Raw genomic sequence first — 27,542 nt, forward strand, 5'->3', positions numbered from 1 at the left:
TCCTCATGTTTCAACAACTTTCCCATTTCAGATTTTCTCATCCATTTTCTAGATAAAAGGAGATTTTTTTTTTCTTGGAGAAGTCTCACTTGATTCTCCATCAGCCCCAAAATGTTTTTATCTGCCAATAATTTCTGGCCAAGAACAAATCAAAATGTAGCTTGGAAATACCTGTAAAGAGTGGACTTCCACATGTACTAATTACTATTGCTATATCACTAATTTTTTTTAATTTTACACCTCTTACAGTAATTTTAACTTCATATCAGAGGGACCACATTCAAACAACTTGATCTGAGAGCACTGTACAAAGTTTCTTCCTATCAGCTGCTTAAATAAAATCTATGATGTCACACCTCAATCCTTTCTTCAACCAATTCTGGATGGAAATAGACTCATTTTCCCTTCTGACTCCCCTCATAGCACATCCTGAGATGGAAGCACCCACAGGGATCAACCTATCCAACTCCTGGTTCTACACAGGACCACCCAAAAAAAAAAAAAAATCAAACCATACTCCAGCAGAGACACAAGTTGCTTCCAAGACCTCTGAGAAACAGTCCACTGTAACAATAGCACAGAAATACCAAGGCTGTAGTATGTAGCGACATGCATTTACTTCTCACTCATTTCAGCCCCCAATCCATCCTGTGGGAATGCACCTACAGAAGCATGGCTAGATCCCAAACCTGTGTCTTATGCAATACTCTAAATCTGAGTCAGAACCACGGTGGACTGGTCAAGATGCTGCAACAACTGATCTGAGAAAGCCTCTGCAGGACTGCATTTCTCACACTGCAAAATAAACAGCCAAAGAAAGCCATAAATCAACTCCACAATACTTCATCACAGAGTACTCTCTGTACTCTGGTGACATCCTATGGCTAAAAGTGTAATAGATATTTCTTCAGTTTCAAAGATTAGTTACACCAGTTTCTGTTTTCCATTTAAATAAAATTTTTAAAAAGTCAAAAGAAATGCCTACACAGCTATAGTAATGCCTACACATTTTCAGGAAAGAAAAAAAAAAAAAAAAAAAAGTACTTACAACAGTTAAAAGCGCGAGGGTTAAGTCACCCCGGTGTCCTCACCAGCCATTCTACATACCAATTAGTCAGGTAGGGAAACGCAGTACATCCTTCATGGTTTCCAAGTTTGTTGATTTCCAACAGAAGGGTCTTTAAAAACACATTGGCCAAAGTCATAAGTACGTTTTAGGACTTGAAGTCATCACCAGCTTCAGGACAGCTTTCCTTGTTAAGAAATAACAGCTTGACTAGGAAGACAGTTAATGCTGGGATTAATTCTGAAAATTTCAGCAGCACTGATACGCTTAAAGGTGTGCACATGCTTAGATATACCTGCAAATGACAACCCTCTTTCACAGACTAGATCTGTTATTAGTACTGTTATGTTTCTGACTGTAGTCAACCAGCAGTAGTCGACATAGATAATTACTCCAACCATGGAAGATTCAGAATAATATAGTGTCTCCCAGAAACTACTCATCATGTTAGGAGAATGAGCACAGCTCTCACTTGCAAAAAATTGTTTGGAATAAATTCTCTTCAAAATGTAAAAAATGGAGATAGAACTTGGGTAGGATAACCATCAGAATAAGCTAATTTTGTTCAATTTTTAATAAAAATCCCAAGTTATTTTTAAGTTATGCCTTCTCCATTTCTAGGTCTGTTTTTCACAAAATAAAATGATGTGGCATTAACATAAAAAAGAACCAAGTGCTTTTTAAAAATCTGAAGTCATAATTTTCATTAACGGAATCAATTTGTAATGAGGTCTTGGGAATTTCAACATACAACATGCTTCCACACACTTAGACATGGCTCTTGTTTCTTAAAACAAGGTTGAATAGCCAATACTGAAAAAAAGGAGCTATAAAGCCATAGTATTTGTCATGAGAGATTGTCATCTACTTTCCTGCCAAATTGGACCAACCACAACACACCAATGGACACATTTCCATTTTAAAAACTGCAACTGGTATTAAAGAAGCTTCAAAGCAGCATAGACACTGTGAGGTTTGAACTAATATGAAGAGTTATGATGTAGATTTGTCATAAAATGATGTGGATTTCACTTGATTATCCAGCTAAAATTATTATTTTAGCATTTTCTGGAACATATATTTATGTTTACATCACTGTAAGTCTTCAGTTAAATCTCATTTTCTCCATGGCCAAGAAATGTGAGCCTTTAATCACTGTACTGCAGCTTCAGTGATGGGTCATGAGCAAAATCAGACTATTTGTTTCAGTTCAACAACCATGGAATGAGACTTTGTAGAGTACGGTACAAGAAAATGAGAAATGTTATTCCCTATTAGCAAATGGATAGAGCAAAGGTTTCGAAGGTTTATTGTGATGGGCAAAAGCTGGAAGAGCACTGGAGTTTTTGTTAACATGGATCAGAAATTATATGTCTTTTCAGCACAAGTTAAATAATAGTGTTAAAATTAACATCAGTGCTATGCTTTGCAGAGTAAGAGAAGTGCCAGCAGCACCTATTTGAAAAATATGAACCTCCCATAGTTTCTAGAGTCATCCATGCCCCAAACCAATGAGCCGAGAAAGTGCATGGGGAAGAATAATCAGTCACAATCATATTGGTCTGTAAAAACTTCACTTTCATTAAGACTGCAAAATAAAAGTTTCTCAAGTGTATACATGCACATATATATATTTTTCATCCACATACACAACCTCCCCTTGTTTTCTTTCTTCCTAGCCTCAACTTTTCACCTCTTATTGGCTGCTTATCACCATCTCCTCCCATACCTCATGTACACACTGTACCCAGTTCATCACCACTTGGGCTTGCCCACTGTCACCCCAGGAGCAACACACTGCAAGATGCCCAAGCTCAGAGCTGCATGCCCACGACAGCTCAGACACCCACCCCTTCTGCAGCTCTGCAGGTGCAGGTGTAATCTCTACACTTTGCTCGTTTTGCTGCTTGAAATGTTCATCTACTACGTTTCATTTTACAGGAATTCTTCACAACAGAGAGAAACCTGAACAAAACCTGAAAAGCTTGCATTTATGCTGCATTTTGTGCTGCAGACCTGGCAGATGTTTCCCAACTAAGCCTTTTTAAACTGGGAAACGATACATTAAGATGCTGACATAGAATAATCTGCTGATTCAGGACCATGTGCTTGCACTTGATGTGAAGTGACTGTTTCATCCAATTTGATAAAAAATTTCCCAGCATAACAGGTTGTTGCATTGCTGAAGATGAGGCCTTCCATGGAAGATAGAAAACCTAGGCTGATGACTGAACTCTTAGTTTATAAATTTGGTGGAGTTTTTTTTATTTGTTTTTATTTGTGTTTTTATTTTTTTGAAGCAACATAATATGCCAAGGACTGATGGATCAATCCCCCTCCAATACACACACAGTTTTAAAATGATTTTTCTGTATTCCTCATCCTAACCCATAAGTTAAGTAGACATCAGCAGTGTCTCACCCCAGAGACAGCAGAAATTCAGTCATCTACCTGACTTGGAAACTGCAAGGTTTGTATTTGCAAAGCCTTCAAAAACCCAGGGTAGAAATCCAGATTAGTACATTGGTTTGGTATTAATTGTTCTTGTTAAACTCATGAACTTGAGCTAAAATATGAACTGAGCTTGCAAGACTAATTTGTGTTGGCAATGTTCAAGAGAGAATTACAAACAGATGCTCAAGGTTTGTCTGAAAACTATGGGATCTGGGGATAAAAGGCTTCTGAACAATTAATGACATTGCCAAAAAAATAAATAGGCAGTCATCTGCTAAAACTGGATATATATAAACACATAACCCTGTAGTGGGTTTACGTGGCAAGGTTTTGGTAGCAGGGAGCCATAGGGGTGGTTTCTGTGAGAAAGATCTAGAAGCTGCCCCATGTTTGGGAAGGGCCCCATTGTTTTCCAGATCCGAGCCAATAAGCGATGTTGTTTTTCGCCTCTGTGAGAGCATATTTAAGACAGGGAAAAAACGCTGCGCCACACAGCAGCTGGGAGAGTGAGAGGAGTGAGGAACAGCCTTGCGCCAAGGTCAGTGTAGAAGGAGGGGGAGAGGTGCTCCAGGCGCCGGAGCAGAAGTCCCCTGCGGCCTGTGGTGAGGACCATGGTGAAGCAGGATGTCCCCCTGCAGCCCATGGAGTACCACGGTGGAGCAGGGTTCCACGCTGCAGCCCGTGGAGGAGACCACGGTGGAGCAGGTGGCCCTGCACCGACGGAGGCTGCCGCCTGTGGAAGACCCCTGCCAGAGCAGATTCTGGGCCGGACCTGTAGCCCGTGGAGAGGAGACCACGCAGGAGCAGGTGATCTGGCAGGAGCTGCTGCCCGTAGGGGAGCCAGGTTGGAGCAGTTTTCTCCTGAGGGATGGACCCCGTGGTACGGACCCATATCTGGAGCAGTTCTGGAAGAGCTGCTGCCTGTGGGAAGCCCACGCCGGATCAGTTCATCAAGGACTGCATCCCGTGGGTGGGACCCCACAGCACAGGGGACGAGAGTGACCGAGAAGGAGCGGCAGAGAAGAAGTGCTGTAGACTGACCATAACCCCCATTCCCCGTTCCCCTGCGCCGCTCGGGGGGAGGAGGTGGAAGAGGGTGGATGGGGGGAAGGTGCTTTTGTTTTTTTTTTCTTTGTTTTCTCACTTCTCTCGCTTGTTAGTTGTAGGCAATAAATCTTACTATCTCCTTATGCCGAGTCTGTTTTGCCCGTTACAATAATTATTGCGTGATTTTCTCGTCCTTATCTCAATCCTTGAGCCCTTTTCACATATTTTCTCCCCATTCCTCTTTGAGGAGGGGGAGTGAGAGAGCGGCTGTGGTGGAGCTCGGCTGCCCACTCGAGCGGAACCATGACAAACCCTAAACCAAAGTATACATCCTATGAAAATACTAAACAGATTAATATAGGATAGTGTCAAGACAATTGTTTTTATGACAGTAAAAGAACATGTTACAACTATTTTCAAGCAAAGATTACGTACTTAATGGAACCATCACATAACAAAAAAAACTGTGTGGGAAGAAAACTAAAACTGAGACCTTGATTCAGTAAAATACTTCAGAATAGATATCAAAAAAATCAGAGCCTTAGATAAGGATAAAAACATAATGGATTACCAATTCATGAACTTACTTACATGCTATAGAAGGTGATATATATATATATATATATTATTTATTTATTTATTTATTTTTTACAGGGATACTGTCTTTGACAAGAAAATGACATTTGTTTCCTCTTGATTTTTCAATATCTTAGAATCATCACAGGAATAACATATCCTAAACACAGTACATCATTACAATTAATTTGTGGAGTATTAAAATAACATACTAAGCGTACCCCAAACTAATTGCAAATAGATAAACTGGCAGAATAAGGCATCCTACCATTATATAATATTTAACCGGAATTCTTTAAAAGAAATAAACCAAAATGCAGCTGAAGTTCATTTGTGTATGAGAGAAGCATGTTTTTAAGATGGAATTACTCATTCTTGGATATCTTCAACTCCTAGAATTTGCTCATCCTATGTTATTAAGAATAGGACAACTCTTAGTTGAATGACTTGAAGAGATCAAGTAAGCTCACAAATACTTTATTTACAGTTAAACCTGTTCAAGCATGCTTTCTAAGACAACAAAAACTCTATTTATGAAAGCATACTTAGGATGCATGTATCAAAACCATTCACGCATCAATGTTTTCTAGTAGAAAATATTTAATAGGTGAGTTGACAGCTGCAGATAAAAATACTGGATAAATGATACTGGATTTACATTTACTATGCAAATAATAGGAGGAAAGCCATGGATTTCTGTGAACAAAAACTAGAGTTTACACCAATAATGAATTCTGAGTGCAGTAGACAACACTTACGCTGTATAACACCATCCTCCTGTTCAGTGATGGACTTCCCTTGTACCACTGAAGTCTTTGACAAGATTTTCACTGACTACAACAGTGCAGGATGAAGGCAGTAATATAGTAACAAACGACACAGCCGGGTGAGCTTCTTGGAGCAAGGATTGCTGTACTGTGACCAGTGAAAAAGTAAATGAGCTTTGACACTAAAATCATCTTTGTGTTTCAGGTCAGACCACAGCTGATCAGCTGTACACTGACACACTGTAAAAAGCACTGACTACACAAGTTAGCTGGGGTAATGTGTATTTTGTTTGTTTGTTTTTAAAAAATATATATATTTATATATAAAGCAACTATCACCATATTGATAAACACTCTTTGGAAACACTCTGATGGTGGGGTAAGAAGAGGAGTAAGAGGAGTTCGCATCAGCCACCCGCCCGCCTTGCCAAAATTTCCCATGATTGATACTCAACTAGCTTTTTGGAAGATTTGTGATCTTCAACTCACCTTGAAGCTTTTAAGTGTCTTCTTAGACTGTACAACCAAGTCCATCTAAGAAGGGTAAAGTGCACGGTGACCACTGTCAAATTAATTGTTCCATCAAGAAGCACTAAGTAAAAAGCTTTAGCTCTGTTATGCTCTATTGCATGCAGATGCATCTTCAATAACTGCCCCGTGGGAGTTTATGGATTCTCCATGACCCCTGGAGAAACACATTGACTTCTTCCCTGCAAATTCTATTAGAATCGGTCCCTGCATCACTGCCCACAATAATCAGGAACAAAGAGCTTGATTTATGGATAGGCATTCTATTTTAGGCTAACTCAATGCAGTATAAAATAGATAATGGTATGTGATGGCTACTTAGAAAAAACGAAGTCAACTGCATCCTATTCTATCACAAATTAGAAGTTTTAAATCTCTAATTTAAGAAAATGGACAAGGAAAGGCGAAAGTAAAGAGTTTTCCCCATATATTGGCCTTTTGCAAAGTACCAGGATCTACACACAGAAGAAATTATAAACAACAAAAGGCAAATATAGTCATCCTAATTTTTTATTTGTTTTATTTATTTATTTATTTATTTATTTTTTGAGTTCACTTACAACAAAAAGCATCTGTTTGACAGGATTTTAATATCCATAACAGGAGCAAAACCAATCAAATGTGTCATGGGCTTACCCTTCTTCAGAGAACTGGAAGCCACAGTCAAGGATACAATGATCCTTCTTGCATTTCCTCACTGTTATGGACAACATTCAGCTACAAATATTTAACGCTATTCAGTTCAGATCAAAATTTTAAGACATTTAGACTGACAAGCAACCAAAAATCTTTACAAGAATAACGTATGGCATCTCATGAGAGAGAACACTGGTACAGCAAAAACCTTAAACTTGAAGTATTTCTTTTCCATTATTATCATTTTGCTTCTGCATTTCTACAGTTTGCCTCCTCTCACAAAAGGAGCATCCAAGTAGTTTTAAATATAGGAACCACTTTCATAATTTTTAAGTATAGAAACAACTTTCATAATTATTGAAGTTGGATCAAGACCCGCTGGAAACAGTTATCAAACTATGAACAGAACAAGTTCACAGAAAATAAGCAGATTAAATTATTAAACCACGTCATACTTGCAGTACATGGGACAACACAAGCAAAAAACACATCAGCTATCCACTTTTTTGTGTTAATAAAATAGTGGCTGAAAATAACCCAATACAACACTAAAAGTTCAGGAGGTTATGACAAAGGTTTTAGATCTCAGGATGGGTCTGTTCATAGGAATGCTTATGCTTAAGGAAAACACTTCAAAATAATACAGACTTCAAGAGGCAGGCAGACTATCAAAACCATTCAACATTTTCTAGTTTCAATGCACTTTGCCAATTATTTGAGGCCATACAAAACAACCAGATTTCCAAGATGAAGATATTTTGAACACATGAACTAGATACCAACATACAAACTCTGGAGGAGTTCAAAAGCCAACACAGAACCTGAAGGGAAAACTTTGAGAAGTCTCACCCACAGGAATGATGTGTCAGCAGTGCAAGTATTCAACTTGCAAATTTACCTGAGCTGACAATGACACACAGTGACTCCACTGTCTTGATGACAGAACCCATGTGCTGCTTTATTTTAAACCAATACAACCTTTCTCCACTAGCTACACTGTAATTGTATCCAGAGAACAATCCATCTCCCCAAGACTACAGAAAAATCCATGCACTTCACTGAGCATGTAAATATCTTTATTGCCACCATCCCTACCGCTGAGTCAGGATGCGCCTTGCAACCAGGCTTGCATCACTGCAGCTCTATGAATCCAAAACTCATTTCTCTAAAGCAGGTACATCGAGAACGTGGAATAAACTCATCAAAAATCACATTCAGATAGACACAGCAGTGGTCAAGAAGCCAAGTATTCAGGATTTGTTTGTTTGTTTCAAAAAATCTTACAGGTTTGTTACCAAAAGTTGTAGTACCAGGATGAATCTAAGTGTACCCATCTCAAGAATTTGACACTTAGCCTTAGCTTGGCAGTGCACAGGTACCTACCTGCAAAAAAACATCTTGGTGGAATCTGACCAGCTCACTGCCATCCTTTGGCTACCCACAAAGAAGGCTTAAAAAACTTTTAAAAAACTTTTCGTCAAGCATGCAATTAAAAAAAAATGAGCTCACTATTATGCTTCTTTAGACTCATTAACTTCCTTAATGTTGAGCAACTGAAGTGAGTGCAGTGGAAAAAAAAAAAACAAAAGCAGCTAAAAATTGTTACTTTGGGGAAAAAAGAAAAATAGAATAGTGGTTTTAGTAGACTAAAAGGTTAGGCTTTCTGAAAAATCCTTATGTTAGGCTAACTCCAAAGGCAAAACAAGGTTATATGTCAGGTTTTCTCCATACATATTGGCTGAAAATAAAAGTCACATATGTTAAGCATTTTCTTTTCTTTTTTTTTTTTTTTTTTTAATCAACGAGACCTTTTATTAGAACAACTTTTTCCTACTCTTTGCATTTTTATTTCAGCCATCCAAAGTTTTCATTAACTACATTCCCAGGTTAAAACATACCTGGGTCAACCTCTCCTCACAAGTAAAATATTTGCTTTCGAAAACAATGCAAAAAGTCTTTCTGAAATAGAGGCATGACTGCTGCTATCTGCATGCCAGTACAGAAATTAGCAGTCATATTTCACAGGGTGACATTTTCTCCTCCCAATAACCGAAGTTAGTTTTGGATGAGTTTCTTGTATACCAGGACCCAAAAGGATAGCCTCTCCCCCAACCATTCCCCCTCCCTTTGTCTTCAGACCATGCTGATCCCCAGGGTTGCTCACACCACTGGGCTGCTGCCCGTGCTCACCAGCACAACTGCTCCCTGCAGCAAGGTGGCTTCAAACTTCTCAGCTACTGGGAAACAACATCTTTGTTAAAGGATGAGCAGGCACACATCCACCTTCCCTAAGGGATAACTTCGGCCTCAGGCCGCCCAAAAGCCAAGCCCCTGGGGCAGGCAGCACCTTGCCCTTGGACGGGCTCCACTTCTGACCCCACAAGCTTGTTCCACCAAACGGACACCATATTTATTTGTTAAATAGATTGTCAGTAACTGTAAAATAAAAAACAAGACTGCTTTTTCCATGTAAGCTAACAGTTTGAAAACAACTTCTAAAAAAAAAAAAAAAAAAGCAATTTAGACTATTAAAACTGTTTCCTATTTCAGCAATAAAGTAAGCTTAGGAGAACATACTGTTCTTCCAGTTAAAATTATTCCCACTTTTTATGGCATAAGAAGCAGATATACACATAGAAATGTAACAAAAGTGAACAAAATGTGCTTTGGGCAATTACTAACTCTAGAAGACATACAACTTCCTGCTCTACCTTCATTACAAGTTCTGAGAGCAGGTACGTGCAGGATTGAGTCCACAGAGGCTTTGTTCTTTCTGACTGGGAACTCACATCCTGAGCAGCAGTAAATGTTTTGTTTACATGTCAAGGACAAACTTGCCTTTATAGGAACAAGCCTGGGTGAAACTGGTGGTCATTTACTTCTACCAGTTAGAATGAATATTAAGGACCCATCACAAGATGAAGTCAAAATACCTGTGCAGTTAAAAGCTACTGAAACTTTGGGACAAGACTGGGAATGTTTTTAAGCTGAGGAAAGGTTTCTAGCTCCATCTGCTTCCAGAGTGGGCAGGATGGCAGGTGAGGTGGTTTCTGTTGCAGAGACCTGATGGAAAGCACAGACTAGGCTGACGTGATTAGGCCTGCAATAGCTGATTTAACATAGTCTTACAGCAGAAATTCTACACAATGAGCTTACTTACATGTGCATCGCACTTTGCAGCTATGCTATTACCGGCGATAAATGATAACCATTCATTAGCTTCTGTGTAACAAACAACTGGCAAGCTATTTCATGCCTGGAAGAATTTATAGCAAAAAAGGGAGAAAGGTAACACAGACTGGGTGACTTTGTACCTGGAAAATAAAATAGATACTTTAAAATGCTGTTACCTTCAGCCGTACAATACATTGACACTGAGATGTCCCCAAAAAAAGGACATTCATAAAAAGGATGCCAAATCCTTATGTGCTACCCAGCAGGAAAGCAAACAATCTTACAATTAATAAAAACAGCTATCAGTAAAATGCTCTGCAGTACAGATGAAATTTATGGTTAAAACCAAGAATGTATGAGAAAGAGCTCCAAATACACGCTTCACAAGCAGTCCTAACTACAAGGGTCATAAACTCGTATGTGTACAGACAGTTACAGCTCATAAGACTCCAAAGGGGGACATTAAAAAGAAGAAAAGAAAATTAAAAATTAATAAGTCCACAGTACAGTCTCTCTGAACAGGCCAAGTCTGTTCCCAAAGTCACAACTCCCATGGCAATTTCTAAGGACAACAGAATTGGCTCTGCAATTATTTCTGAAGCAGTTGGGAGTTGTGTACATCATTTCACCAGTTCCAAAGCCACTCTGTGAACAAAAGCTGGTGGAAAAAAGCTTACAACAGCCCCCCCTCCCCACAGAAAGCCAAATACCACTGTATTTCGTGCCCAGCAAACACTGACACTGCTGTGAGCTACCTGTTCGAAGGCTGACTATGTCCTTTGACAACTCAGCTCTTCCTGAGATTCAGACACAAGGGGCTAAAATCTCAGGTTTGAAAGAATATTCAGCACCACAGGTAACACTCGTATCCATTGCCACTGACCATTACATTCACATGCTCTTCCACCAACAGGCAGCGCATCCCTGCTGCTGCTGTGCCCTCAGCCCCAGGCTGTGTCTCCAGCTACACACCTAGCTTTCATGTTCCCAGCCCACAGCTCTGCCCACCAAATACAGAGGCTTAGTATCCTGCTTCCCACCAAACACCCAGTTCCCTCCACATCAGGTTCCATACAAGCTTTCCAGCAAGAAACCCTGTTCATTTAGGAAGCCTCTAGCCTCTCCTTACGATGCTTTGCAACATCACTAAATTCCAGTCTTGGGCAGGAAGCACAAATCTTTCTAGAGCTGCATTTTCCACTTTCCTTTTGTTATTTTAGGTGCTGTCATTAGCCACGTAGAGGGGCCACAGCCTCACTACTCTGTTAGCTCTCCAGGGAAAACATGGTTCGTACATACCACCTTTCAAAGTCTTTCTGCTGAGATTCCTACACACGCAGGCACAAATCATGAAGCATGTTTCCCAACCCTTCGTACCATATGCTGCTACTTCGGCTTCCAGCCACCGACACTCCTTGATTTGCTAAGTAATTTGTATTGCAGTATCATCCACGGCAGACCACTATTTTTAAGGCCTGACAGGTTATTCCCTTACAATCATTTTTTTCCTGAAACATTTAATAAACTTCCAGCTTTGGGCAGCTCTCTACGTTGCATCTACTGAGCCCATCCCAGGTAAACAATTTTTCACACTGACGTTCCCTTTGGTCTGTTGTAATTTAGATCCCATTGGCCCCTTCTCTCTTCTTCTATGGTATCAGTTAAGCTTCTCATTCCACACAGGCACTTTTTTCTTGGCCTAAGGACAGGCAAGTTTCATAGCTTTTGAAGCTGGAAGAAACCCTCGTGATTTAGCACAATAATGTTCTGATCTGGCAAACTGCACAGGCCATAAAGTTTCACACAGGAAAGCTCTCAGCTCCGGTGTAACAGGGACACATTTTGGCAATTTTAGAGAGCTCCATTAATTCTAAATGTACATATAAACCTGTTGGTGTTGTACTTTCTCCTCTCAGTACTAGGAAATTTACAGCAGATTCACCATCTGCTGCCTAAAATCACTGTTTAAGATGCTCAAGTGGACTACAGGTCAAATACTGCCCTTAAGGTGATATAGAAGTTTACAACTCAAGGGGTTTTTTTTCCTTATTTTGCCTACTATCAGCAACTAAGTATATGGGTGAACAATAAATTTCAAATCTCTCAGATTAGTAAGCAATGAAAAGACCTTATCCAAACTCACAGAAGATGCTTGTGTCAAAACATGGACTCTAACCCTCCACTTGTGTATCCAAATACAAAGTCATCCTTCATCTGCTGTATTCTTCACGCATCCATTAAAGTGTCCCCATCAGCTGAGAAAATCATCTGTACACATGAGCAAGGTGAATTAAGACAGATCTACCACTTACCACTTTGACTGACCACCTACCCCAAGCCCTGAAAGCTGTCCATAAAGGCTTCGACTGGTGGCAGAAAGAGAGCAAAGTGACAACTGATCCTTACAAGTGGGAAATCTTACAATGGTCTCTCCAGATTAAAGCACAAAACTGAGTACAGGGATCTTTAACATCACAAAGGGAGTTTCCATGAAGGCAGTAAAGAACAGAAGGGTAAGCCTTGCCTGAATCACACCAGTAAACATACCATAAAAATAAAGCCACTTAGATCTCGATAATCCCAGTTACTTCCTAATCTATGAGAAGTTGGTTGAATATGTACTTCAGCACAAGCAGACACCATCTTCTACGCTTCTTTTTTTAATCAATTTGTTAATCTATAATAGCATAATTCAGCAGAAGTGAATCCAGCCTGGGTAACATTTCATATATTTGCAACAGGATTCTCCAGTCGTGTTTTCCAGCAGAAAGGTAAAATCAGTAAAAACAACCCCACCCCCAAATTTCCACAGTGTCTTTGAAGGGGCCCAATTGCTTTTGCACAACACTGAGCATGTTCACTCTCCTTTCAAAGTTTCATTTAAAACCTAAAGTAGTTTTGGCTGATTAGACCAATGCAATGAGGTACTAACCACATCAAATAATTAGTGTAATGCAATGAACATGACTGCCAAAGCAGCAAAGGCTGTTAAGGGGCAGCAAAACCCCCACCCGAGCAATATACAGACTGACTGCATGGCTGACAAAATGCTGGCTATCTAGCAGACATAACAAGATGAACTTCCTCTGTAATTGGGATGCTAAATAAGACCTTTATAACTGTCTTGCTATTATTATGCCTGACGTGATGCTTATTAGTGCTGATCTGCACAACTCATCTATTGCCCCAGCCTTGGAGAGTAACGTTCTTGGAGTAAGAGATCATGTTCTGTACTTTTGAGGGGAAAAAACAAACACTACAGTCTTTAGAAAAAGCCCAAGATTCTGTAATAGATTTTACTTACGATGAAATATGCTTCATGGCTCTCTTTTACAGCTGAAACCACGCATTTCTTATGTAGATTACCACACAGCCTCTTCTCCCTCCGGGGCAAAAACTTCAGATAAATCTATCATCACATGCAGAGTTTCACAGACTACTCCAAAAAAATGTTTCCATACCCATTCCGTCTGCTGTACATCAATAGTAACTAATAAGACAGTTTTAATATGACAAGTGGATACAATTTGTAAATAACTGAGTAGTCAGACTCATTTACTAAAACAGACACTTAGGAACCTAAATAGCTGAGGAGAAAGTGGTTGTCTGTGCCAATTCAATTTGTTCTTTTTCGTCTCTCATCTGGTTTTGCTTCTTCAGAAATCTGGACTAAGACACGTTCAACAGCTGGAGGACTTGGAGCCAACACACTGCAGTACCCAAAGAGAGCTATACAGAGTACGGATTCACAGCAATACTCAACCAATGCTTAGAATAGCTGGATCCAGAGGTTGGTTAAAAGAGCCTCAGCTTCTTTCAAAGGAAATTAAATGCAGGGCATTAGCCTCGCATAAACCTTTCTCATCCCATATGATATTCAGTAAAGTTTTCTTGCACAGTGACATTCAAAGCAGTACTTCTATTTACTCCTCCTACAAGGACAACATAGAGGGCCCCCAAGAATATATTGATGAGGGTGTGAGGAGGGGCAAGATGCAAAGAAATGCGGAGGGTAAAGATTATGTCCTTTACGTCTCTCAAAATTTGTCTAAATATTGGTAGCTTGCACACTTGTGGCATTCCCTTCTAGAAGTGTGCCTTCAATGGTAAAGTGTCCCTCCACCGATATTTGGAAACAACGGGACTTACAAATACATTCCTGTTAGAAAACAAAGAGTACTACTGTTATAAAACAATTTAGGTTTCAAAAAACAGTATAGCACTACAATTTGAACCTGTGTGCTGAAGTGAGAGGCTTGCAACCTTTTCTTGACAAAAAAAAAAAAAAAAAAAAAACAAGTTTCTGGCCACTGAACAAAGATCCTACACAGGAAACATACATAGTTTTATTTCACACTCAACATTTCAACATTCCCCAAGACACAAGCATCTTTCCCCCTCCAGGGCAATGCTTCATCAACACACACAGACCCCACAGGTGCACCCAGACACACAGGCCTCCCCCAGCAAAGCCAGGGGTTGAATTTCCTCCCTATCAGCAGCAGAAGTGGGAACTGCAACACACAAGAGTCAAGGAGACAGTTTGCTTCAAAAAAACATTCAGTCTTGAATTTTGTGTAAGCTTGAGCAGCTGAGCTAGTCACAGAATGAATGAGCCCTGAGCTGAAGGCAGTTAGCAGTTCAGATGATAAACGGGGAAGGTAAATACTTTATGAACATGGGATCATAGCTTGACTTAACACAGGAATTACGCATTGACATTCTATGATCATACCACTTGGCACAGACCCTACAGTCACCAGGACACCCTTGAGCATGAGTCCAAATCTTGTCTCGATCTCCAAGCAGAACCACCTGCTCAGCCACAGAGGTGCACTGGAAGAACTGCGATCACAGCAGGTAGCACAGGCCCCGAAATCGGTAAGATCAGTGACAGAAATCATGTCACAGAAGGCACTCCTACATAGCCAAGATGTTGACCAAAAATAATCTCTTCTTTGTATGAAGAAGCAACTCCACATGTCTGCAGTGTTTCTTCTACCAAATTGAAGCTAATATTAGGAAATGCTTCTGTGGGAGGAAAACGTGGCAGAACCACAACAGGATGGATGAAGGAATAAACCTTCCCTGTGGGGCACGGTTAGCCAGGACTGTCCCAGGCTACAAAGCAGAAAGCATCCTCCCCCCTACAAAGAGCCAGCTGGCCCCACACTCCTCAAAGTCCCCTTTCTTGCAGGCACACCCCCGTAGGAGCTTGGAAATTCCCTCCACCACCCTTTTTATGGTTTCATAGAATCATAGAATATCCTGAGTTGGAAGGGACCCTTAAGGATCATCAAGTCCAACTCTTGACACCGCACAGGTCTACCCAAAAGTTCAGACCATGTGACTAAGTGCACAGTCCAATCTCTTCTTAAATTCAGACAGGCTCGGTGCAGTGACCACTTCCCTGGGGAGCCTGTTCCAGTGTGCAACCACCCTCTCTGTGAAGAACCCCCTCCTGACGTCCAGCCTAAATTTCCCCTGCCTCAGCTTAACCCCGTTCCCGCGGGTCCTGTCACTGGTGTTAATGGAGAAAAGGTCTCCTGCCTCTCGACACCCCCTTACGAGGAAGTTGTAGACTGTGATGAGGTCTCCCCTCAGCCTCCTCTTCTCCAGGCTGAACAGGCCCAGTGACCTCAGCCGTTCCTCGTACGTCTTCCCCTCCAGGCCTTTCACCATCTTCGTAGCCCTCCTCTGGACACTTTCCAACAGTTTCATGTCCTTTTTATACTGTGGTGCCCAGAACTGCACACAGTACTCGAGGTGAGGCCGCACCAGCGCAGAGTAGAGCGGGACAATCACCTCCCTTGACCTACTAGCGATGCCGTGCTCGATGCACCCCAGGACACGGTTGGCCCTCCTGGCTGCCAGGGCACACTGCTGGCTCATATTCAACTTGCTGTCTACCACGACCCCCAGATCCCTCTCTTCCAGGCTGCTCTCCAGCGTCTCATCGCCCAGTCTGTACATGCAGCCAGGGTTTCCCCGTCCCAGGTGCAGGACCCGGCACTTGCTCTTATTGAACTTCATGCGGTTGGTGATCGCCCAGCTCTCCAACCTGTCCAGATCCCTCTGTAAGGCCTTTACGCCCTCATTTGAGTCCACAACTCCTCCAAGTTTGGTGTCATCAGCAAACTTGCTCAAAATACCCTCTATTCCTACATCCAGATCGTTTATAAAAATATTGAAAAGTACCGGCCCTAAAATGGAGCCTTGAGGGACCCCACTGGTGACCGCCCGCCAGCCTGACGCAGCCCCATTTACCATAACCCTTTGGGCCCTGCCCGTTAGCCAATTGCTCACCCATCGTATGATGTTTTTATTTAGCTGTATGGTGGACATTTTGTCCAGTAGGATCCTATGGGAAACCGTGTCAAAAGCCTTGCTGAAGTCCAAAAAAATCACATCAGCTGGTTTCCCTTGGTCCACCATACGGGTGATCTTATCATAAAAGGAAATCAGGTTAGTTAGGCAGGACCTACCCTTCACAAACCCATGCTGGCTGGGACCAATGACTGCTCTGTCCCCCAGGTGCGCCTCAATAAGTCCGAGAACCAACTTCTCCATGATTTTACCAGGCACTGACGTGAGACTGACAGGCCTGTAATTGCTAGGGTCTTCTTTCTGACCCTTCTTGAAAATTGGCACAACATTTGCCAGCTTCCAGTCTACCGGTACCTCTCCAAATTCCCAGGATCGTTGAAAAATAATTGAAAGAGGTTCCGCGATGACATCCGCCAGCTCTTTCAGCACCCGGGGATGAATCCCATCCGGACCCATGGACTTGTAGGGATCCAGGTGGAGTAGCAAATCCCGCACACGTTCAGGGTCAGTTGGGAGTTTGTCATCCCCACCGTCCCGGCCCTCCAGCTCAGGGCACCCTGGGTCCCGAAGCCCATCATCGGCATTGAAGACAGAGGCAAAGAAGGCGTTAAGCGTCTCTGCTTTGCCTATGTCATCGTCTGTGAGGAGACCTTCTCTATCAAGGAGCGGCCCTATGTATTCTTTAGTTCTCCTTTTTCCATTTACATATCTAAAAAAACCCTTTTTATTTTCTCTCACAGACACAGCCAGCTTCAACTCTAGCTGTGCTTTGGCCACTCGAACTTTCTCCCTACAAACACGAACAGCATCCCTGTATTCTTTCCATGACGCCTGGCCCTCCTTCCTAGTGCACCAGGTGCTGAAGTGCACCAGGGCTTGAAAGCCCTGACTGCCTGACCTTCCCCTTCCCTGCAGGGTCCACTTCAGCCCCTCTACCCCTCAGCAACACCAGGACTGAAGGACACCGACAGATATATTTATGCATTTATGTTTGCTAAGCTATGGTTCCACCTTTCTAGCTCCCTCACCTGTATGACTTTGACCATCTCAGAACTGGTGTGACTAGTTACCAACAAGACAGGAGATATCTGAAACTAATTTTGTCACCACATACGTTAGCCAGAAGTTATCCATATTTTAATTATTTATGTTTTCCCTTACAGGGCTCATTTTAATTCTGTACTTGCACAATTACAGTTTAAGAACACGAATACTAAAGATAATTCAATTCACAAACCTATTCTGGTGGCTTCATCATCTGCTACAAGCAGAGAGCATTCCTGTGGAGCGTATTATTTAAAACAATAATATTATGGACTGCACTGTGCAGAGAGGCAGAGCAATACCAGGTGTGCATTGCAGATCCATAGTAAAGCCTAAATTCAGATGAATTTACAAGACTGCAACTTAAATTGTCAGTCACAGCATGACAAGACAACAATTTTGATATAATACCTTTCAAATTACAGACCACTACAAGCACGAAAATTATACACGCAGAATCACAACATCGTAAGGACTTTCAAGGCACGTCTGAACCTGAATGTTGGTTTTCCATAACTGACAGACACTGCAATGAACACTTGACCTAGGAGAATTTATTTCAGTAATGTCTCTGCCTTTCCAGTTTCTCCTCTTACATTATGAAGGCGGGCAAAGGCAGGCTGGCAGCAGGAGGCATTAACAGCAGCCTCGAGGCTGCAAGGCAGGGGACAAAGGGAAGGAGACGGGGAGGGACCCACCTTGCCTAAAGCATGCCCAGAGCATCCGAAGCAGTACAGAGGAGCGCAGCAAGAACCAAAATACTGCCAAAAGGAAAGGAGAGGGTTTACAGCAAACAGGACCTGAATCACCTTCCCAAAGCACACCTCAAAGAGGAAAAAACAAACCAAGCAACCTGTTAGACAAGGACAACGCAGACCACAGGATATGCCTAGCAGGAACATGGCAAACTCCCTGGTCACCCCAAAGAGTGCTGCAAGGGAGGCAAACAAAGTCACAGGATAGGTCAAGAGAATTACCACAAACATTGTCACAAATACCGGATCTTCCATCTTCAGAAATGCTCAATTGAGTTTGAGCATATAATTCCCAGTATTATCCTACTTTGGAAGCACAAAAATGTAACTGTTTCTAACAGCCACCCTATTTCCGTTTCCAGACTGGAAAGACCACTCTGACTACCACTAACCTGATACACATTGTTATAACTCCTCTACATCCTACAAAGTCACGTGTTGTAAGAACTACTGGAAATCTCAAACTCTGACAATCAAATGATGAAACACACCAGACTTCTTAAATCTCAAAAAATTTATTGCCAACAACCTCACAGCACCAAATCATGTTTACCAACAGTCCTGAACTAGACTTTTTTTTTTTTCCTCTCCAGGTATATTTACAAAAGCTGCAGTCATACAAAGCCGCCTTCTTTCTTTTAAAAAAGAAAAAGGGAAGTCTGAACAGTCTCTGACCCTAGCCATACAAGAAATGCTTTGGTTTATTTCATGGTCTGTGTCATACATCACACATACTCTAATATTCACTTTTCTTCAGTGTCACTTTCCTGTAAAGGCATAAACAGAATAGCATTTGGGAATAGGCTTTTGTTCTCTATTTTGCAGCTTCCTCTGAGACAGACTCCAGCAAGCTTGTTTGTTTGTTCCCAGGTGTCATCCAGAACTGAAGCTTTCTTGCACTGAATTGTTGTAAAAGCAAGACATTATATGTCACAATGCAACACGTTGATGTTTTATAAAAAGCAATCAAACCAAAAAGGAATAACTGGTTTTTATCCTCATTTTGACTCCCATTCTATAACAGGCCGGGTACATTCTTAATACAAGATATGAGGGTTAGACCAAGCAGAGCCATCCCTACCATGTAATTTGAGGGAAAGTCAGTCAGCAAGGATTAATGGCCAGTATAACACTGATTACACAGAGGAATAAAACTCTGCCATGCACCGAGACACCGCTTCTGTATTCACTTCGCAGACAAGGAACATCTTTAAAATCCATGTTCAGATTTAACAAGCTGAGCAAACTAAGCAACAGCACCAAATAAAATGGACAGCATGATTGAACTCAGGGATGATAAATCAATGTGCGCAAGCAAACCTGGCAGTTAAGTTTTCCTAGGTTAAAAGTCAGTACAGACTTATTTTGCTAAACCAAGAAGTAACGGGCAATATCCAGATTTTAAAGGAACCACTAGTCAGATCAATTACATAAAAGCAAATTCTAAAACCATAAGGTTAAACAAAACAGAATATTAAAAATAACTAATAGAAGAAAAAAGGCCAAATTAGTCTTCACCATTAAACTTTAAAAATTATATAATAAAGAATGAGATTATTAATCACTCAGATCAATAAAATCTGCCAGGAAAGAGAAAGCACAGCTCCCATGAAAGGGAAGCTTCCTTTCGTAGCTTGCTCAATGAGAGCATCAATGCACAGACAAGTACATAATCGTGCAAAGGCTAAAAAAGAGCTAAGTTGCCAGGGACTGGAAATAAGGTCCTTTTATAGACTGATAGCCACATAAAGAACACAGAAGGAAAAGAGGTCTTAACAGTCACTTTCCGGAACAGAGAAAGGTGATGGAGATCTCTGGGGATTGCTGGCAACTAGCTTCACTCAACATCTTTATCAACACCCAGCAGAACAGAAAACGCAATGACGGCTCCTAGTTTGCAGATGAAATTAAGCTGTCTTTACACAACTCAATCCCCTGCTGTAGAAATCTGTACCGAGCTGTTCTGACACTGAACCCACCTTAGAGGCACATGGGAAGAAGCCATACAGAAAGTCATTAATTAACAGAAGCGAAGGATTTTTTTCTGTTGCTTTCCCCAGCCAGTTGTTGAAAGAAGATGCCAACCAAATTTTGTCAGACTTGCATAAAGGCACAAACAGCATGCTGTCAGCAAGGCATCACCTCTATTCCTACAGATAGATGCTCCTTGGCAAAAAAGGTGCGGCCACGCAACACTGTCACGTATGCTCTCAGGGCATGTCTTCCATGGAAATGCAAACTGATAAATACTTCTTTATCAAAATTTACATTCTTAATCAGATCTATACTATGTACCCAACTTCAGGACATTATATTTTTTAGTTGCTAATGTGATATTATTTGAATGAACTACACTATCATATTAAATCAGCCATAGCAGAACATTTCAGATCAGCCTCCTATAAAAACTAGTATGAACGTAGGCATCAGAAAACACAGGACTGTCTCTGGAGTGAGAAGAAATCGCAAAAGTGGAAATAATTACTATTATCTGCCACCTGCTCTGCACATGAGAAAGTCCTAATAACACTGACCAAAAAAAAATTCACCACACCATACAAATACTGCCAATAGGCCAATAAAGTGAGGAGGGGATGTTACAATTTCCACTAGCAGGTGTAGGAAGTAAATAAATGAAATCACTTTGTTCTTTTAAATTCTCACTGCTACTCACTTTAATTTAGACAGGACCAGGTGGAGCTATGGCAGCAGCCAGGCTGTCCTCTCTGAAGGAAGGCAGCAGATTGCCCCAGCAGCCATCACCCCTGCCCCAAAGGGCTCGGCCAAGGCCTCATAGCAAGGCAGACACACAGCAAACACCCCTGGCCCTACAACAAGCCTGCTGCCTCCCAGCATTCACCCCAGAAACACATTTGCACCTTGCCACCCATCTTCTGCCCCAGCCAGCACCTCCCACACAGCCAGGAGCTGCGACCACCAGCGCTTGCTAGCACAAGCTGGGAGGCAAAGTCAGCACGGAATTGCATGTCAGAGCACAGAGCCTCAAACATCCACTCTATACAGTAAGAAGGATAAATGCTAAGTTAATTTCAAGCAAGACTTTTTTGGGGGGAATTTGTGTTCCTGTACTGCCCCCTAAAGACCAGAACGAAAAGCAGGAAAAGTTGCACCCAAGGCATCCTATCTGTAGTCCTGGAAGGGAGCAGTAACTGCTTTTCTCCTACTTGGCTTTCAATAAGGATCACACTGCATATTACATGTAAGCCAGAGCCATGACACAGTTCAATTTCACATCCCACTTCAGCGGGTGCAGACTATTTTATTTAACTTCCATGTGTGTAAAAAGAACTGTGTGATAATACACACCATTAGTTTAATGAAGTCTCTTGAATAAGTAGAAACTGTTTTTAATTGGATAAATAAGAAAATCTGTTCGCATAGTTTGGATCTACTAAATCTTCACAACCAGCGCACGCTTTGCAGTGGAATCTGAACCGTGGTAAATTACGTTTTATTTAATTTCCACTTTCTACTAATACCACTGTTAACAATAAACTTCCAAATGCATAACACCTGAGATGGATTTTCGCTGCAGTTGCTGGTGCCAGCCTGCCCCCGAGGCCAGCTGCCTCTCATTGCCTCAAGGTGCAGGCAGCCACCCTCCTGAGGCACCCCGAAATCACGAGCCAGGCTTCCCAGGAACATCACCTAAAAATCTTATGCTTTTTTTTTTTTTTTTTTTTTTTTTTTTTAATACCCTGAGGTTGGATGCAGGTGCAACCTGGCACACAGCACCAAACTTCTCCCCAGGGACATGGGGATCACAGCATCACTTCTTTGAGCTGCAGCTGGGAGGCTCTGCGAGGACAGGAAGCGAAGCCCCGGAAACATGAAAAACCACGCGTCAGGTAGTTATGAAACAGGGCAAAAACTGGCAATACTGAATTTCTTCTCAACATCCCGGTGAGCCCAGACGAGTTTTGACTGCCTGCCAGCGCACGTTCCGGTACCGACACACAGCCACACCGCTGCCTTCCTCCCGCCAGCGGGACTTGGGCTCGCCAGGTGCCCCTGGCAAAGACCCGGGGACACACGTGCAGCGTGGATCCCCCCACACCCCACACATCGCTTCGGGCAGGGCCAGCCCCCATCTCCCGGCACAGCCCCAGCGCTGCCCCCAGCCCTCCCCGACCCGCCCGCCCTCCACAGCGGCGGAAGGGGCGGCGCTGGGCAGGCGGCGATGGCGGCGGCCGGCTTCCCCCGCTCCTCCCTACCTGCGCAGGCAGTGCTCGCACACGCCGCCCAGCAGCTCCTTCATGACCACGTATGCGAAGGGCTCGGCCCGGTACAGCAGCTCGCCGGGCCGCAGCCGCCGCCGGGCACGCAGACCGCTGCCCTTCCCCGGGCTGCGGAACCGCTCCAGCAGCGCCGCCGCCTCCATGCCGCCGCCGTACACAAAATGGGCGGCCCCTCCCTCCACGTCACGCCGCCCGCGCCGCCATCTTAGCGCTTATAACCGCCGGCACGCCGGGGGCACGCGTGTGGAGGCGCCTGCCCGTGACAGGACTCCCAGGCGCGATTAGCGACGTGGTTCCAGTCGCGACTCACCTCGTGGCGCTAAACAAAGCGATTAGAAGCGCTCTCGTTAATTGCAGCCCGTGTGGCTAATGACAAATAGGCGGTATGTTGGTTGGGGCTTTTTCTTAGTGACTCTTTGGTTGTTTTTGTTTTGTTCTAATGGAACTAAGGCGCTCATAAAAATCAAAATTCTGATTGCAAGTGTCATGAGCGAGGAGGTGAAAAATCCCGCAGCTCCTTTTCTGGCCTCCACACTTCCAGCAGTCCCCCCCAGGAGACACCTGAAGCAATAATGAAGCTTGCACTGCCACATCAGCCTTACTCTGCACTGCTCTTGTTTCACTGCAGCGCCCACCCAGCCTCAACAGTGACAAGGATGTGGAAAAAATGTATACAGAAATGGAAGTGGCGTGAGGATAGGGGGAAGCTGCACACCCACAACATCACATAGAAGAGAAATGAACTTCTGGGCCTGGGCTGGGCCTTCTCCTGCCGGGGTGGTCTCCTCAAGCCTCATCCCAGGGCCGTGTCCCCCAGCCAGTGCTCCTCCAGCCTGGCCACCAGTGCACTTGACCACAGTCAGCCTGCTGCATCCTTCAACGTACAAGATAGGGAAAATCAAACTCGTTTTGTACCGTGACCCAAAGGGTTGTCAGTGTCATCTGAGTCTATGCAGCTTTCATTCATTTAAGAGATAACATACATTATGCTTGCTATATGTGAAGTCTACAGATAAGCTTAGTCTGCTCTTCCTTATTGTGCCTATAGAGGGAGTCAGGGCTTCTGTTTTGGAAAGGAGCATTAAGTTGTCCTGCCAAATAACTCAGAAACAGGCCCAACAGTTCTGCCAAACAGCGTTCCCTTTCCAAAACACACTCGCTTTCATTCTTAGTAACAATTATCTTAGTCCTCAAATATTTTCAATCAGGCTACAACAGGGTAGTCACAGGTAGCAATACACATATCCAAAATACTGCTGCTGGGAAGAACCAAGGTAGATTCTCACAGGGAAAAAAATAAAAAATAAAAAGATTCCCACAGAAAAATGTATCCATTTAGACATTCACTTAAACACTGCAGTTTTGTACTTTGTTACCAAAAGAACTGACAACAAACTGGTTGGCAGTCACACATGTTACTACACTTAAGCATGCCAAGCAAACTTGTTACAAGTGTTTGATTACAGTGATACTGCAAGATACTTGAGAATTATTCTCAAATATCATTAAAATATCAAACTACTACCTCTGCACTAGGCTTGTATACTTTACTCTTTCACCTATTTAGTTTTCTGTGTTTCCTTGTATATGCTATTTTATAGACTGTCTAAGCAGGCATTACCCATACAAACAGAAACAGTAATAGGGTTGGGTATTTCAACATCTATTTCAGTATCTACAATTCTGGATATCTACATCCATAGTTTACACATAGGTCTGCCTACACAGGGCCATTCAATGCAATTTGAGTAATGGTGAAAAGTTCAACATCCACCTCAGATGTTTAATGAGCATAATGATATTGTGGCTTTATATTCCACTAAATGGTCATCTAGCACTTGACTACACTTAGTTGAATTAATTCTCGTTATTTATTATGTGTTCTTTTACGTGACCAAGTCATCCACTGGTCAGACTTCCCAAGAGCTATTTGAAATGCATGACACATTCTGCACAGACGCAGCTGTCCAGACACGTAGTAGAGGCACTTTTGTGGGAAATACCACTTAATTGTGGCTGATGCTGCTGAATTAGTCACACTTCCTTACTGTCTGTAGATGAGACATTGTAGTAGAAGCCTAGTTTTTCCATCTCAAGACAACACATTTCACAAAATGAATTTACAGAAAGAATTGCAGTAATGAAGTGACTCAGACAGCTAATCAAATTCTGAACTTTATTCATTTACATGCAATGCCCATTCCAACCAGCAAGACACAAAACTGGATTTTCTGTGATCAAGATTTTGCTCAAAATGCCCAATATTAAGTTATAAATTAGTACAGAATCTATACCACTAAAGGTATGGAGAAGGTATCAGAGTAGTTGAAAGCCAGTAAGCACAGACAGATCTTTTATGAACACAGGAATCTTTTGAAGATGTCTCTGTAACCTTGTTGAGCTAGTTAAAATTTTATGCTAAATGTAAAATTAAAAAACCTCATTGCAGAAACATTTTAAGCACAAATTCATAATAAATTCCACTCACACGAAGGCAGATTGTACCTGTTGATTCTTTACAATGAGCTTCACTAAAAGCTTTCTACTTCTTCAAATCTTTCCTGCACATTCACTTCCTTCAGATGGCAGAACAAGACTCTGAAGCTCATGTCAACATAATTCCTTAGCCAAAAGACAAGAGTCGTAATTGTACTTTATATGAAAAAAAATAAAAATAAAAAGATCCCCTGGCATAATTACAAGACATATATATATATAAAAATAAAATCTCACATTTTTACAGAGAGGAATGAGTCAAACAGTTCTTAAAATTGTTTTCTCCTGCAGAAAATTTCTGACAAGAAACATTTAATTTTATTATTACAGACTTCTAAAAACCCTGCATATTTAGTGTTGCATGCCTTCATTTCCCACTTTTCTTTAAAAACTGATTTTTCTAATTTAATCAGTTCTGGTACAAATGGCTAAATATTCCTGAGTCCATTCGTAGATCACTTGCTGGAGACCTGCATAAAATCAAACAAAATCACTGCCAAGTCCAAACTGCCTGATGGCTCCTCTTACCTTCAGAGTGTGATTTTGTAGCAGAGAAATAAAAGTCTTTCCATGTGTCTACCACACGGCAGCTGAAACCAGGGGAACACCCTGGTTTGCCATTGCTGTAAAAATAAGACCCAAGAAACAGAGACCAAGATAATAGCAGTTCTGTAGAAATGCATCAGGAGCAGCCATCCTGGTAAGGTAACTTACAACACGTTCAAATTTATGATTCATACCAAACTCTGCACAACGATTTTTATGTAAACAGGTAGTGCTGAAGCTCTGTTTGGTAGTTGATCACAGTGATAAAATACATCAGGTGTTAAAGCCTTGCTTACTTTATGAGTAATTGGCTGTTCCATTCGCTGTACCTTAGGTACTCCTAATTTCGCTCGGGTTTCCTGTGCTTGCTGTGTCTTGTGATCTATCAGCTGGGGACACAGAGTGTCTATTTTTAGCAGTGACCTGTAGAACAGCATACACAAGGAAAGACGCAAGAGCTATTGAGCAAGGCTCTAACATGAATGAATAAACATCTCCCTCTGACTGGCTATCCTTGCTGGAAAAGTCTCTTGTTATTTCCATTCCCTCCGTTTTTACAGAAGGAAGGTACAGCTTTGCTAATTAAAGGCTTGCAAAGCTTAAATGGAGTTTTCAATCCACAGACCCATAGATTGTGTTTAGTCTGCCAGAACTAATTCAGCAAGTTCCTCAGGAAGCCTGTTTCTTCCTATCACATACGCTTTTTAAACTACATCACGCAATCTGCTTCTGGAATTTTATGTTGATATTTCTATCAACATTGTCATTATTACCTGCAAGGCTAAGCTGAAAAAATAATTAAATTAAAATGTCCAATGCTGTACAAGCCTGGTAAGCAGTAATAGACACATTCCGCCTTAACAACCCCTTATCACGTCACCTAGTGTGTTTGTCAGTACAGGGTCACAAACCTTGTGATCCTCTTCTGGATCAAAAGTGAGCTACTAACCATAAAACCCAACTCAACTGATCCAATTCCAAAGGGCAAAATTTCTCAATAACTGGGCATAAGGACTAAGTTTCTTTCTGTTTATATCTGTGCTTGCTAAGATTTTCATATAGTTAAGAAGCAAAGCTTTTGGCAATTACTATCAAAGTCATGCAATTTTCTTTTACGGGTAAACGGATGGCACAAACAATGAGGGCCATCAGAAGATTCATCACATCTGAAGTTACTATCAATATACAAACTGGTGTATTGGTGCTTTACTATGGCACATGAAAAAAAAAAAAACTTTTCTTGGCAGCTCCTCCAGGAACCAGTATCTAAAGAATTGAGGCAATACTTAAACAATCCAACAATCCCACTTGGTAGATGTGGCTCATATTTTAGAAGTTCCAGGAATTAAATCAGTCAAAACAAAAAAAAAAAAACACAGCCTGGAAACAATTGAAAGGAATATGCTATACCAGGGATCTTCTCTTAAGAACACTGCATGTCTGTTGCAACCTTTAACTTAAAGATGACAAATTCAAAGACAGCAAAACATAGAAAGAAATTTCCCCCAAAAGCTTGCAATCAACCAATGTAATTTTTATATTCAATTCCTTTATATCTGATACAAAGCGTCATAACACAGAACTATTTAAAATACAATAGAATTGTGAAACAGTTTCAAGTGTTGGGGCGAATTTCAAAATATGTTTTATTACTTACTGCATCTCAAAGCGATGCACTTTCAGAAATGGGAAACTTTGCTATCCCACCATGATAGGAAAGTAGTTCCTGTAAACCCTGCTGTATCAAAGTGTGAAGGTCTCTTCTGAGGTCTTAAGTGAAAGGTTGACTGAATTTCCTCCTACAGTTTTGTTTTCTGTTTGTATAGCATTTTGGATGGTCATCAAAATATAAATATTAACCTGCATT

At 41.8% G+C, this 27,542-nt stretch overlaps 1 protein-coding gene across 4 annotated transcripts in view; it reads right to left on the bottom strand.

Moving 5' to 3' along the window:
* SMYD3 (SET and MYND domain containing 3) overlaps positions 1-22,776 on the bottom strand; it is a gene marked incomplete at its 5' end in the record, with an annotated part of 384,704 nt that extends 361,928 nt beyond the window's left edge. For all 4 annotated transcript variants that reach the window (XM_084283469.1, XM_084283467.1, XM_084283468.1 and 1 more), the window contains one exon: positions 22,610-22,776. In XM_084283469.1, the coding sequence (XP_084139595.1) occupies positions 22,610-22,776 (167 nt within the window). The remainder of the gene's footprint in view (positions 1-22,609) is intronic.
* Between the last annotated feature and the right edge of the window lie 4,766 nt (positions 22,777-27,542).

This window comes from Netta rufina (assembly GCF_964035555.1).
Source record: "Netta rufina genome assembly, chromosome: 3".
Classification (NCBI taxonomy): Eukaryota; Metazoa; Chordata; class Aves; order Anseriformes; family Anatidae; genus Netta; species Netta rufina.